We start from the raw sequence: 13754 nt of genomic DNA on the forward strand, positions 1-13754 counted from the left end.
AGATTTTATTGCAGTTTTCTTTTTACCCTTAGGTCGAATCCTACTAAGGATGTACAGTCATAATATTGTATTGCAAAATAACTTGAAATAATAATTCTCTGTGTGTTTAAGCCTCATTACAGGACATGTGACCCAGTTTTGCTCCACAAATATAGGAAAAAAAAAAAAAAGAGGGAGTAATAATTTCATATTGTTAGGTTCATTTGTTTGATTTTGGTTTTGGTTTTATGAATTACTTTCTTATTTTGATTTAATTTTATTTATAATTATTTAAAACATTTACATGTTTTAAAGTAAAAATTGTAAAACAAACCACATTTAGAGAAGTCTAGTTTCCATCCCTGTCTTCTCAATCTTGTTACCTCCCTCCCCTTATATAACCATGTTATATAACCATGTTTCTACCTACATATGCTTACATTCACTCCTTTTGTCAGAAAAAAGGTAACATACTGTATTAGTCTGTTTTCTGTCACTTGTAACAGAATCCCTGAAACTGCATAATTTATTTTAAAAAAAGAAATTTATTTCTTATAGTTTTGGAGGCTGGGAAACCCAAGGTTCAGTGGCTGCATCTGGTGAGGGCCTTCTTCTTGGTGGGGACTATCTGCAGAGTTCCAAGGCAGCACAGTGTCACGTGGTGAGGGGGTGCTGAGCATGTGATAATGTGCTCACTTGTTCTCCTTATAAAACCATCAGTGCCACTCCTGTGATAAACCACTCATCCATTAATTCATCAATCCATGAATGGATTAATCTGTTTATTAGGGCATAGCCCTCATGATCTAATAACCTCCCAAAGCCCCGCCTCTTAACATTGCCACACCAGGGATCAAGCTTTCACATGAGCTTTGGAGGAGACAAACATTCAGACCGTAGTACATTACTGTAAACACTGTTCTGCACTTTGCTTTTTTTAGTTAACAGTGTCGTGGCGATCATTCCATGGCTGTGTATAGAGATCTTCCTTGTTCCTTTTTACAGCTTCATAGTGCTGCCTGTGCCTCTCCACATTCTTTCAGTCCTTTTCCAGGCCTCATGAAGGATAAATTGGGAGGATGAGAGTGGTGAGAGAGGGAACCAGCATCTTTTTATTTTTATTTTTAAATTTTTGAATAGTTCTAGATTTGCCAAAAAAGTTGCAAGAATAATACACAGCATTCCTTTATACCCTTCACTCAGCTTTCCCTAGTGTTAACATCTTATATAACCATAGTACATTAATCTAAATCAGGAAATTAACATTGGTATAATACTATTAACTAAGTTATAGACCTTAGTTGAATTTCACAAGTAGTCTCAATACTGTCCTTTTTTGGGTTCCAGATCCTATATTACATTTAGTTGTCATATCTCCATAGTCCCTTCAGTTTTTGCCATTTATGAACTTGATAACTTTTTTTTTTTTTTTTTTTTTGTCTTTTTTCCGTGTCCGGCAACGGATCGCAACCCTCAGTGTTGCCCCCGTACCGGACCGGGGACCGGCAACGGGATCGCAACCCTCGGTGTTGCTCCCGCGCCTCGCTCAGCCAGTGAGCGGGAGCCGGTCTGTATGTGGGATCCGAACCCTCGGACGGGAGCGCCGCCGCGCTTCCCAAGCAGCACACTATTGAGTGCGCCACCGGGCCAGCCCTGAACTTGATAACTTTGAAGAATGCTGACCAGTTATTTTGCAGAATGTCTCTAAATTTGTGTTTTCTTGATGTTTTCATGATTAGATTGAGGTTATGAATTTTTAGGAAGAATACCATGGAAGTTGTATCCTTCTCAGTGTGTCATATCTAGTAGTGCATATCTCAGTCCATTCAGGCTTCTATAATAAAAATACCATAGATGGGGTGGCTTAAACAACAAACATTTATTTCTCATAGTTCTGGAGACTGGGGAGTCCAAGATCAAGGCACCAGCAGATTCAGTGTCCGGTGAGGACCCAATTCCTTGTTCATAGACAGCTGTCTTCTCAGTGTCCTCACATGATAGAAAGTGATGAGAGAGCTCTCTAGGGTCTCTCTTATAAGGGCACTAATCCCACTCATGAGGGCACCACCTTCATGACCTAATCACGTCCCAAAGGCCCCACCCCTAATACCATCCCATTGGAGGTTAGGATTTCAACATATGAACTTTGGGGGACACATTCATTCCTTAACAGTGCATGATGTCAGTATGTCTTACTGCTGGTGATATTAATCTTGATCACTTAGGATGTTGTGTGTTAGGTTTCTCATTGTAGTTATTGTTTTCCTGTTTGTAATTAATAAGTAACTTGTTAAGAGACACTTCGCAACTGCAAGTATCCTTGTTTTAGTCCGTTTTGTGTTGCTATAACAGAATACCTGAGACTGGGTAATTTATAAAGAAGAGAGGTTTATTTGGCTTATGATTCTAGGACAGGTGCATCTGGTGTGGGCCTCAGGCTGTTTCTACTCATGGCGGAAAGTGGCAGGCAGCCGGGGGGTACGAGCAGATCACATGGCGAGAGGAAACAAGAGAGAGAGAGAGAGAAGGTGCCAGGGTCCTTTAAACAATCAGCTCTCACCGGAACTAATAGAGCGAGAACTCACTCATTAATCCCTCCTCCCCAAAGGAGAGCATTAATCCATTCATGAGGGATCCGCCCCCATGACTCAATCAGTTTCCAACACTGCCACATTGGGGATCAAATTTCCACATGAGTTTTGGAGGGGACACCACATCCAAACTCCATCAATCCTGTTTTACATCACACTTTTGCTCTCTCATTTTAGTGTCTGTTGATGATTCTTACCTGCAACAATTATTGCTGTGGTGTTTACCTGATGGGATTTTTCTATTCCCATCATTCTTTCTTCATTAATTAGTTGGAATTCTGCTATGCAGAAGAGCTTTTCTTTCTCTCCAATTTATTTATTAAATTATTATATCACTAATGGATATTTCTTTTATTCATTGGATTACAATCTATTTCTGTCATTTTTTATTTTGTTGCTCAAATTGTACCAGATTTGGCGATTGAGAGCTCTTTGTTGGCTCCTGTCATTTTTTTTTTTTTAGCACCTTTTGGCACTACATGATGTCCCACACTCATCTTGTATTTTCCTTGCCATCAACCATTTCTCCAAAGGGCCCTGGAACCAATATATTTTTAGCATTTACTATATGCCAGTCAGTTTTCCCAACAACTTTGTGAGGCAAATTAAGCAAGTTCTCTTTAGGGTTCTGAGGCACAGATGGGTTAAGTGAATGGCCACGCCTCTGACTGGAAATCTATGATTTTGGTATTTTAAACTGTGGTACAGGAATCAATTAGGAAACCTGGGAAGAAGTACCTATGAAGTCATATTACCCTTTAAGGCTTGACTATGTCTGTCTCACATGGGCTGTAGCATGCAAAGGAGCCTGGAAACAAGACTTCTAGAATAGGATCAAAATCCTGTGTTTTGTCAGGTTTTGAATGCTCCCTCACTGCAGTCTGTTGAGAGTCGGTCCTTAACACAAGTGTAGAGTGGAAAAAGGGGGGAGGGAAGTCCTGTGTTTTGTGAGGTGTACAAAGGTGTCCCTTGTTTCTTTTCTGAGTATTTCCCTTGGTTTTCCCTTCATGTTTAGTAAAGTCTGTTAACCATTCCATTCTGATTAAGCAGGACTCAAAGGACCCAAGGGCTGGTAGGGATTGGGGCCACACTTGGATTTCTATATGTAAGGGGCTGGGTTTGGTTACCTGTTCATCCCTTCCGGAGAATCTTCTCAGTGCTAAAATTGGGGAATATCATATTGATTTTTAATAAAGGAGGAAATTCCCTTATACCTTCTTATACCTTGCAGCTTCTTGGATAGAGCGGGGGACAGCTACAGGCCTCTATGGCTTCTGCTAAGAACAGCCATAGCAAACTCTTAAGGCTGGTTACCTATTCTTGGTGGACTCCCAGCACGGGTACTGCCCAAGGGATTTCTTCCATCTTCTTCCCTCCCTTTCCATTTACTGCGTTTTGACCTGGATGTATGACTCAGAAACATCAGGTCTCTCCTCCCTCGTCGTGCCTCCCTCACTCTTGCTGCTGTTTCTGATGGGTGTGTTGCCTGTGGAGGTCCAAATGTCTGGGCCTCTGCTGGCTCTAGTGATGTCCATTGAGCACTTCTCACTGAGGGGCTATGCCCGGAAACAAGTGACATTCCCTTGCCTTTGGTCCACAGTTGCTGCTCTTTAAAAATGAGAGTATAAAAAAAAATAAAAATAAAAAATAAAAGAGTGTGAACCTAGGTGATTTTCCACTTCCACCCTAGCTCTGACTCTAGAATTTCTCCTGCCTTGTTCAGACAATTTACATTTCAATCTGCACTTGAATCTACACCTATAGATATGCACATGTGAGTAGGGAGAGGGGAAAGTGGGTATAGATATGTTCTCTACTTAAGTGCATCAATAATTGGGAAGAGTGTGAGGAGAGAAAGGGAGCTGGCATGCCAGAATGACCACCACAAAAGCCTGGACTCTGGGACCTTGAGGGTGGGTCCCTATGTTTATCTGTCCCCTGCTATAAACTCAAGGCTAATTGTAGGATCACAGTTGGGAGGCCCTTAGCCAGGCAGTACAGGCTGGTGTTTCCCAGCCTAGCTTGGTTTTTCTTGTTGATGAACAGGAAAATACAGGACATTTTGACTTCCATTTGGGGGATTGCCTGAATGTGGTTTATTTAAGAAAAATAAACTTCCTATGGATGTAGCATCGGATCTGTTACTCTCTATTTGCACATGATGTTTGATGTGCTTGTTATTCTCCCACTTTGCAGCTGAAAGAATGTATCCGAGCACTTGATCAGGAACACACCCATACTCCCTTCAGGCAAAGCAAATTAACTCAGGTAAAGTTAAATATGAGCCTTAAGTTTGTTCTGGTTCATTCATTTGTTCCTTCTTCCATTTATTTGTTCATTCAGTAGAGCATTCACTGCCAGCAAGGAATGATGCTGGGTACAGTGGGGAAAAGAGAAGGGAGGAGTCCCATTCCTTCTAGGAGCTCTCAGTCTACTAGGTCTCTAGAAAGGGACAGACTCAGGCAGGGGTATCTGCAATACAAGGCAGCCAGGGTCCCTCCCACTGGAGCAGCAGAGCACTTCTGGTCACCACCTTTCCATTTATTTACAACTGAATGAAACCTTGTTGATTTTGGAGTCTCTGAGCCTTTGAAAAGGGTACTTGGTACTTTATTAGCTGTAAGACTTAGACCAGTGTTTCATCACACAAAAAAATGGCTGTAGTTTAAAAGAATGAGCTAGATTTTCCACATGTACTGATAGGAACGATGACCAAGATTTCTCATGATGTAAAAAAAAGCAAGCTATAGAACAGCATAAAAATGTGACTACCCCAGGCCGGCCCCGTGGCGCACTCGGGAGAGTGCAGCGCTGGGAACACAGCGGCGCTCCCGCTGCAGGTTCGGATCCTATATAGGGATGGCCGGTGCGCTCACAGCACTCGCCGGCTGAGCGCGGTGCTGCCGGTCTCAAAAAAAGGACAAAAAAAAAAGAAAAAAAAAAAAAAAAAAAAAAAAAAAAACAAGCATTGGATATCTCTAGAGAGTAACAATGGGAGTAAAGGTAGAACTGTAATTTTTCACATTATAAGATTACATATGGTGTGACCACTTGTTTTTATAGTTTAAAAAATATGCCATAAGAAAAAACTACACTGGAAAAATTAAAGCAAATGTTAACTGTGATTATTCTGAACTGTAGGTTATTTTTTTCTTCTGTTTTTATGAAAACGTGCCTCTTTATTAATGGAAAACACCAACAGATGTTAAAGCAGCATCTATAATGGCTGCAGAAGAGTGGCTGGGGGTGGGGTCTGCCTAGGTACAAACAGCTGTGAAGACAGTTCTGGGTGTCCAGGTTCCTTTTGGCACCATGTCCTGTGCTTACTGGAGGACAGACAAGGTAGAGGGAGGTATAGGAGAGGACTTTCGTATGCTAGCATGTGGGAGGGGTTTCACTGTGCAGCTAGACTAACAGCTCACAGGACTTAGGGCAGAACCTATAACACAGCTCCTTACTAGTCAGAGCTGGTGATTGATGGGTTAAATTGTGTCTTCTCAAGCATGATTTCAACCAGCGACCCAGGAAATCCTTCTTATAAGTGGTTAGTCCTCATTCTGACATTGTTTCTATTACTTTTTGAAACAGGTTCCCCATCCTCAGGAAATGAATTTCTTTTTTTTTTTTTTTTTTTTTGTCCTTTTTGAGACCGGCAGCACCGCGCTCAGCCAGTGAGCGCCCCGGCCATCCCTATATAGGATCCAAACCCGCGGCGGGAGCGCTGCTGCGCTCCCAGCGCCGCACTCTCCCAAATGAGCCACGGGCTCGGCCCTCAGGAAATGAATTTCTATTTAATTAAAAAGTAATTCAACAGTACATACAAGTATAAAAAGGAAAGTAAAAGGTACCTTAATATCCCCCCTCAACCCACAGTGGTAACTGCTGCTACATTTTAGTGAACATCCTTCCAGTCATCTCTCTGCCCATATATCCACCTGTAGATCCATTTATAGGGTTATGGAATCATACACCTTTTTCTCTCAAAAATGTTAAGTTTTAGATATCTTTCAATGCTCATAAATACAGATATACATAGTCATTTTTAAGAGTAGGATTGTATTCAATTTATAATTATAGTTTGTTGCCTACTTATAGACTCCTAGATTGTTTCTAAATTGTATTATTATAAATAATGTTGTAATGAATGCTTTTTTTCCCCTGACCAACTGAGCAATATCTCCTTAGGGTAAAGTCCTACAAGTGTGATGGCCAAACAATTAGTATGCATTTATTTTACATTTTGTTACAAAGTGCCAAACTGCCCTCCAGAAAGTTTGTACCAGTTCATGGTACATGGTGCATGGCGGTGTAGGATAGTGTCCGTTTCCCCGGACCCTAGTCAGAGCAGGCTATCATCAGTCTTTTTTAATCTTATGGGTTAAAAAATATTAGTTTTTTAATGGTATGTTTGCATTTCTTTGATTAGTAGTGAAGTGAGTACCTTTTTCTATATTTATTAGTCATTTGTGTTTCTTCTTTTGTGAATTGCCTTTTTGTGGACAGAAGGGAGCTAAGGCCCAGCATCCTGCACAAAAGTAGTCAACGTGCCCTTTGTTCATTGACTTCATTCATTGACCTGCCTATTGTTTTGGACAGGTCCTAAAGGACTCTTTCCTTGGCAATACCAAAACCTGCATGATCGCCAACATTTCACCAAGCCATGTGGCCACCGAACACACACTGAATACCTTGCGCTATGCTGACCGGTAAGTTGGTTCCCACATGGCAGGTTGTGTGTATGTGTGTGTGCACATGCTCACGTCTCTCTCTCACACACACAAGGATCTCACCTTAGCTCTACAACCATTCTTGGAGCAAATGGTCATTTGAAGAATGTGATCTGATAGGTCCTGCCATTTTGCAAGTGTGACAAGAGGAAGACGACACATTCCCTCGTGTGGGAATTAGCTTTTAAATGGCTAGTGGGAAATATTAATCTGGGGGGAAAGGCTCAGTGAGGTTTTCTTTCTGACGGACCCAGCCCTAATCATAAGGATAAAATACATATTATTTGTCAAAAGGATAGAATACATATTATTTGTCAAGGCAGAGTAGCTTAGAGCTATGTACGTCCAGAAGGGACCAACCCAGACATGTTATAGATGGATAAGCTGAGGCCCAGAGAAAGGCGGGAACTTGCCGATGGCTCACTGGGAGTTGGTGGCAGAGCTGGCACCTCTGACTGCCTGGTCAGGCCTCTTTCTGGAATGACTTTGGTGTCTTCCAGCTACCCTCCCATCTCTTACCCTGTTGTGGGTAAGACGTTTGTGATTGTCCTGAATTGGGAAAAGCTCTACTGACACCTAGTGGGTAGAGACCAAGTATGCTGCTAAACATCCCACAGTGCACAGGACGGCTCTGAATAGTAAAGAATTATCTGGTGCAAAATACCAATAGTGCTAAGGTTGAGAAACCCTTGGAATAGACAAACTATTTTTCGCTTAATGGAATTAGCACAAGCCTGCTTGTTTCTGGAGGTATTGCTTCCTGAAGTGTTCAACAGGTATGAGGGAACTCATTTTCCCAGAGAAGACTGAAAGGGGGTGGTTTGCAGGAAAAGAGGGCTCTGATTGTGGAATTGCAAGGGAGTAGTAGACATGAACTCCTGAGGTGGCCCATCTTCAGGAAGCACAGCATGGGACCCGCACGAACAGCATGCAGTTCTGAGACTGGCTTCCCTGACCTATACTTTACATGGGGCTGTGGTGATTTCCAAAACTGGTCTGATCATGGAGTGTTGGGTGCATACTTTACCCTTAGAGAAGACACCACTCTCTTATTTAGGTACAGAGGGGTATCTTATGATGAAATAGAATGTCCCCTTTTCCTCTTATTTTCTCTCAGATTAAAAAAAACCTCTCAATCCTTATAATACATTTCTTTGGTTTTTGTTTTCCCTGAAAGCTATAGAAAAGGAATTACAGAACATGCGAGAATACACATTTAACATAAAATGGTTATTTACAGGGTCAAAGAACTAAAGAAAGGCATTAAGTGTTGTGCTTCAGCTACCAGTCGAAATCGGACATCTGGAAACTCCTCTCCAAGACGAATTCAAAGCTCCCCTGTGGCCCTGCCAGGGAACAAGTGTTCTCCCAAAAAAGTCAAGCTGGGGCTTCAGCAGTCACTCACAGTGGCACCTGGCTCCACGAGAGGGAAGGCCCATCCTCTGGCCAGCCACACACCCAACATCCCTTTTGCTTCTGTCTCTAAAGTCCCCAGTAAAAGGGGTGGCTCCAGAGGGAGTCCTCCCCAAGACTGGGTCATTCAGACCAGCCATGTCAAAGGAACCATGCAATCTGGACATTTGGCCAAGAAAAGGGCAGAGGAGTTGGCAACACTGTGCTCTGAGAAAAATCAAATTGGCAACAAAACTGCCCTTGGGTGGGGAAGCAGAGCCCCAGGCCTGAGAGAAAGCCTACTTCATGGTAAGCCGCCCGCCAAGTGCAAGAAAGTGCAGACTGTGCAGCCAGTACAGAAGCAGCTTGTGTCACGAGTTGAGCTCTCCTTTAGCAGCACCCACCACCTAGCAGAGTACAGTCAGGACAGTAAGGGGGACACACCTGCCAGACTTGCCTCTGAAGCTTGGATAAACATCCCTCCACACCAGAAGGAGAGGGAGGAACATTTGCGCTTTTATCACCAGCAGTTCCAGCAGCCACCTCTCCTCCAACAGAAGTTAAAATACCAACCACTGGAAAGGTTTTTATGCCAGTACAGGCTACCAGAGGGTCAGCTGCAGAGCAGGACCCCCGCTTCGTTCTGCTCTTATTCCGAGAGCCATGATAGACCCCAGGCTGAGGATTTTGATGACAGCGATTTCAGTGAAGATTCTTTTTCACACGTCTCCAGTCAGAGAACTACAAAGCAGAGGAATACCCTAGAGAATTGCGAAGACTCATTCTTCCTTCATCAGTGGGGTGAGCAAGGTCCTGAGGAACAGGCAGCAGAAACGCAGCAGAGTCTGTGTTTTAGCCCCAGGACAGATAGTGATGAGAAGGGTATAACTGAAAGCTGGGTGTATTCCAGAGACCCCATAAGCCACAGAAGAGCGGCACTTGATCACAGCCACAGCCCAAGTAAGGTGCCCTTGAACTGGAGCAGAGAGGGTTCCACCTCCCCAGGGCCTTCTCCCAGAGACAGTCTGGCAGAGAAACCTTACTGCTCACAGGTAGATTTTGTATATAGCCAAAAAAGAGGTGGTAGCCCAGCCTTTGATCTCAGACAGGATGCCTTCAGAAGTGGGGTTCCTGGGCAGGCTGAGGGCAGCTTGCCAACCCCAGCGGAAGATGGTTTCACTTTCTCACTATCCCACATTGCAGTTCCTGGATCCCCAGACCAAAGAGACATAGTCACCACACCTCTGAGCAAAGTCAGCGAAGACAACCCAACTCAGGCAACCAGAACAGTTAAAAACAATAATCCTTTCCAAGGAGAAGACTCTACAGGGCAATTAGGCACGGGCTGTGAATACACTTCTGGACTGATGGCTCCCCTCACAATGTCCCTCCTGGGGAACTCAGAAGATGAGGGCTCTCCTTCCTTGCAGCAGCTGGCTCGGGATGGGGCTGTGCATAGTCTAGTTGCAGAAAGCACAGCGGGGGCAGTTGTGGGCCTCACAGTGCCATCTGGTGATCAAGAGGCAGACTTGTCAGTGTCTTCTGCAACTGGGCACCTGTGGCTGTCCTCATCTCCCCCTGACAATACACCTGCTGGTGATCTTCCAGCCCTGTCCCCATCACCTATCCGTCAGCACCTACCTGACAAGCTGCCCAACAGGGAAACTGACCTGAGAGAAGCCTTTCAGAGCAGAGAGACCGCAGTCTTCTCCCAGGAACATGTGGGTCGTGAGCAGTATGATGCCAACACTGAGGAGACAGAGCCAGATGGCTCCTGGGGTTTCCCAGGAAAGCCCTTCCCCACCATACATAGTGGGGTTCCACATTCTGGACCTACACTCACCCCACAAACAGGAAGTAGTGATGTGGCTAATCAGTCCTGGGCCAAAGACAGAAAACATCCTACAGGGCTCAGTTGGCAGGAGCTTCGTTTGTCCACACACCCCATCAAGTTGCCCTGCTATAACGAGGACATCACATGGCTCAAACACAGGCCAGACTCTCCCCTGGTCCCCAGCTGCTCTCCCAAGACCACAGGGACACTCTGTAAGCCCACCCTGGAGCAAGCACAGTAAGTTGGACTTTCTCCCCAAGACTCAAGCCCCTTTGGCACTTCCACTCCCATCCCAGCTTAATGTTTTGTCATGGACAAAGAGAAGGCTGGATAGGGATGTACAGGTGAGGAACTTGCCTCTGCAGGTGGACGATCTTGCTGCCCCGTGGTCTCTACCTATCATCAGATTCTGACCAAAGGCATATTCTCTAGCTTCCAGTTTAAATCCCCCGCTTGGTCCCTGGACCCTCCACAGAAAGTAGAAACGATAGCAGACTAGGCAGCCGGCTCCACCTTGTGCCAACTATGCCAGTTGCAGTGGTCACGGCTTTGGGAAGCTTTCTTCAGGGAGGCTGTGAGAAACACGCAGCTCCTGTGAAAAAGAAGCAGTGCCCAGTGCTGTCCCTCATTATAGCTGGCATGCAGGGATAGCTCGAGAAGGCCCACTTTTCCTGTATCTTGTTAGTACTCCCCAATTCCTTGACTAATCCTGAGAAAGATCAGGTGAGCGAGGAAGTGGGTGGTGACCCACCAAGACCTTGACCACTTCGGGCAGAGGTACCGCCCAGCCTAGAAATGAGGCACAGCTCCAGAAACATGCCCAGGAGAGGATGGGAGGCCCAGAGAATCACAGTGTCCCCTCTGGTATTCCCAGGCAGGTGGTCATTCAAGCACACCGGGAACAGCTGGATGAAATGGCCAAGCTGGGCTTCAAGGAAGAGACCCTGATGAGCCAGCTGGCTTCTAATGTAAGTAGCGTTGGCCAGACACTCAGTGGCTGTTGGGGATTAGCCTGCAGCTAGTTTGATGGTCATCCTTCTTTGCTGTGGTTATGTGTGGGGTAAGAGTCTGCTATCACACACCATTGCTGAGGCCTTGTGCCTCCTCTTGCCACTCCTCTGAGACTGTGTGAAGCGGGTACAGGAGGGAGGTGGTGCTGTATTCCCCATTCCCAGGCTAAAATGTTTCCAGCCTCTAGCCTTAGCCACTCTGCCTTCCTGGTGGCTTGTTGGGGCCTCTCCCTGATTGCAGTATTGATCAGCCTGCTTTCTACCACATGCAGACCAGAAGTATTTCTACCAAAACACCCCTCTGCCCTAACAAAATACCCTTCCACCTTGAAAATGTCTCAAATGCGGAAGAGTGGGCCTCACTCTGTGCCATAGCGACTATCCTACAGTTTTTCCAGCTGGAGGAGAGGCCTAAGTTCTAAAGTTTTCCTGCAAGAAGAAGGACTAGAAAAGCAGATCTGGCAGAGGACCAGCGAGAACAAAAGTTCCATTTGTCCTTTGTTTCCTTTCTCAGGATTTTGAAGACTTTGTGAGCCAGTTGGATGAAATTATGGCTCTGAAATCCAAGTGCGTCCAAAGTCTGAGGAGCCAGCTGCAGCTGTACCTCACCTGCTATAGGCCGGCTGCAGTCCCTGGAAGGACAGTGATGTCTTAGAGCAAGATCCTATACAGGATGGTGGAGGTGGTGCGGGAGCCTGTGCTAGGTTCTTGGGCTGGAGGAGGCCTCTGCCACATCCTCCTTGCACATACCAGAAAGCACTCCCTTGTCCTGTTCATGTTAGCGTCACCTCAGCCACTCATGGCCTTGGACGGGCTGCAGCTCCTCACTCATGGCCAGGCCTTTGTCCCTCCTCAGTTCTAAGCAACTGAGTATCTATAAGAAAGGAAGGGCTGGGCTGAAGAACTCCCTTTTCTTTGGATCTAGAAGAGATTTGTTTTACTGGTGCCTTGTCTGTAGAGCATGTTTGGGTCTAATAACTCTGTACATGTTTCTAAGATTGGGAACCAGAGGATGGGGTGGTGAGTGGTAACCTGGAGGTCTGAGGTCACAAGCCAGGGATGCTGAACTTGGGCTTTTTCAGCTGAATTCTGTGCCTGTCTTCAAAGAATAAAACATTAGCCAAATATGAAAATATCGGTGCTAGCAGGGCAGGGTTGGGGTGAATTCTGCCCACTAGCCCTTGGAGATTGATTTGGGGATTTAGTTTTTGAAAAAGTAAAATGAATAAATCTTGATGTGTCTTTAACAGCAGCAAATGTGAGACAGGCTTTATGCTTACCGTTCCCGTCCCTTCTTGCAACCCAGTTTTAAGGCAGAAGAGGGTGCCCATGTCACTGTGTTCCTCTTTTCCCATCTTTTGCTGGAGTGATGGGCCTATGCACAATGCCTAATAGTCTCATGTTTCTGTGGCAGTTCCCAGCTGCTGTCTGAGACGCCCCACTCCTCACCCACCTCATGGAATAGCTGAAGAGCTGGAGGATCTCAGGTGTCTGTCTCCTAGGACACCCTGGCTAGACACTCTGCCTCTTAAGGGCCTGTGTTCGGTATCTTGGCACAGAGTTCTCTAGTAAACACTCTGAGTCCTCTGAAACAATTTATACACACACAAGCCTTCAGTTGAGTTCTGCTTGCTTTGGATCTTTTTAGCAGGAAGAATCTCAAGACAAGGAAGATAGAATAGCCTCCAGGTATCCATCACTTTCCAAGACCATGCTGGGTCAAATTGAGATTCATGTGTCACAGCCTTAGCCCTGATGACTATTACCGTGTGAACTTTAATTTCTTTCAGATAAAGGATAATTTTTTTTAAGTTTTAAGAGGGTTTAATTAAAAGGCCAAAAGAAGGGCTAAATGGCTCTTTTGAAACTGCAGCGGCCTGGCACAGCCACCCTTTGTCAGGCCCTGGACATGCCTAATCTGACCACCAGAGGGCATCCTGCTTCCAGCTTGGTGCTTCCCAGCCCTAGAGCTCTGCAACCCCTCCTTCACATGAACACTAAAAACTTTAGAGATGGTTGGGACTGTGTTAAGTATAAGGACAAGAAACTTTAGAGATGAATCCAGGTCTATCAGACACAACAGCACCACTGAAAGCTGGTGAAGTAGTTTAAATCTAGTCCTGTCTGGCACAGAGCACACAAATACCTGTTGCTGCTTACTGGAAAAGAGACTTCTTCCTCATTTCCTGTGTGATTCCCTCCAAGGCCCAGCCTATCCCAC

The 13754-nt window shown here is 45.1% G+C and overlaps 1 protein-coding gene across 1 annotated transcript in view; it reads left to right on the forward strand.

Moving 5' to 3' along the window:
• The window catches only part of KIF24 (kinesin family member 24), a 44592-nt gene extending 31807 nt beyond the window's left edge, over nt 1-12785 (forward strand). The window contains exons 8-12 of the mRNA XM_008590875.1: nt 4767-4838; nt 7167-7276; nt 8538-10760; nt 11398-11491; nt 12048-12785. Coding sequence (XP_008589097.1) covers nt 4767-4838; nt 7167-7276; nt 8538-10760; nt 11398-11491; nt 12048-12188 — 2640 coding nt within the window. The 3' untranslated portion in view covers nt 12189-12785. The remainder of the gene's footprint in view (nt 1-4766; nt 4839-7166; nt 7277-8537; nt 10761-11397; nt 11492-12047) is intronic.
• The last annotated feature ends 969 nt before the right edge of the window (nt 12786-13754 follow it).

Source organism: Galeopterus variegatus, unplaced genomic scaffold (assembly GCF_000696425.1).
Source record: "Galeopterus variegatus unplaced genomic scaffold, G_variegatus-3.0.2 Scaffold143, whole genome shotgun sequence".
Lineage (NCBI taxonomy): Eukaryota > Metazoa > Chordata > Mammalia > Dermoptera > Cynocephalidae > Galeopterus > Galeopterus variegatus.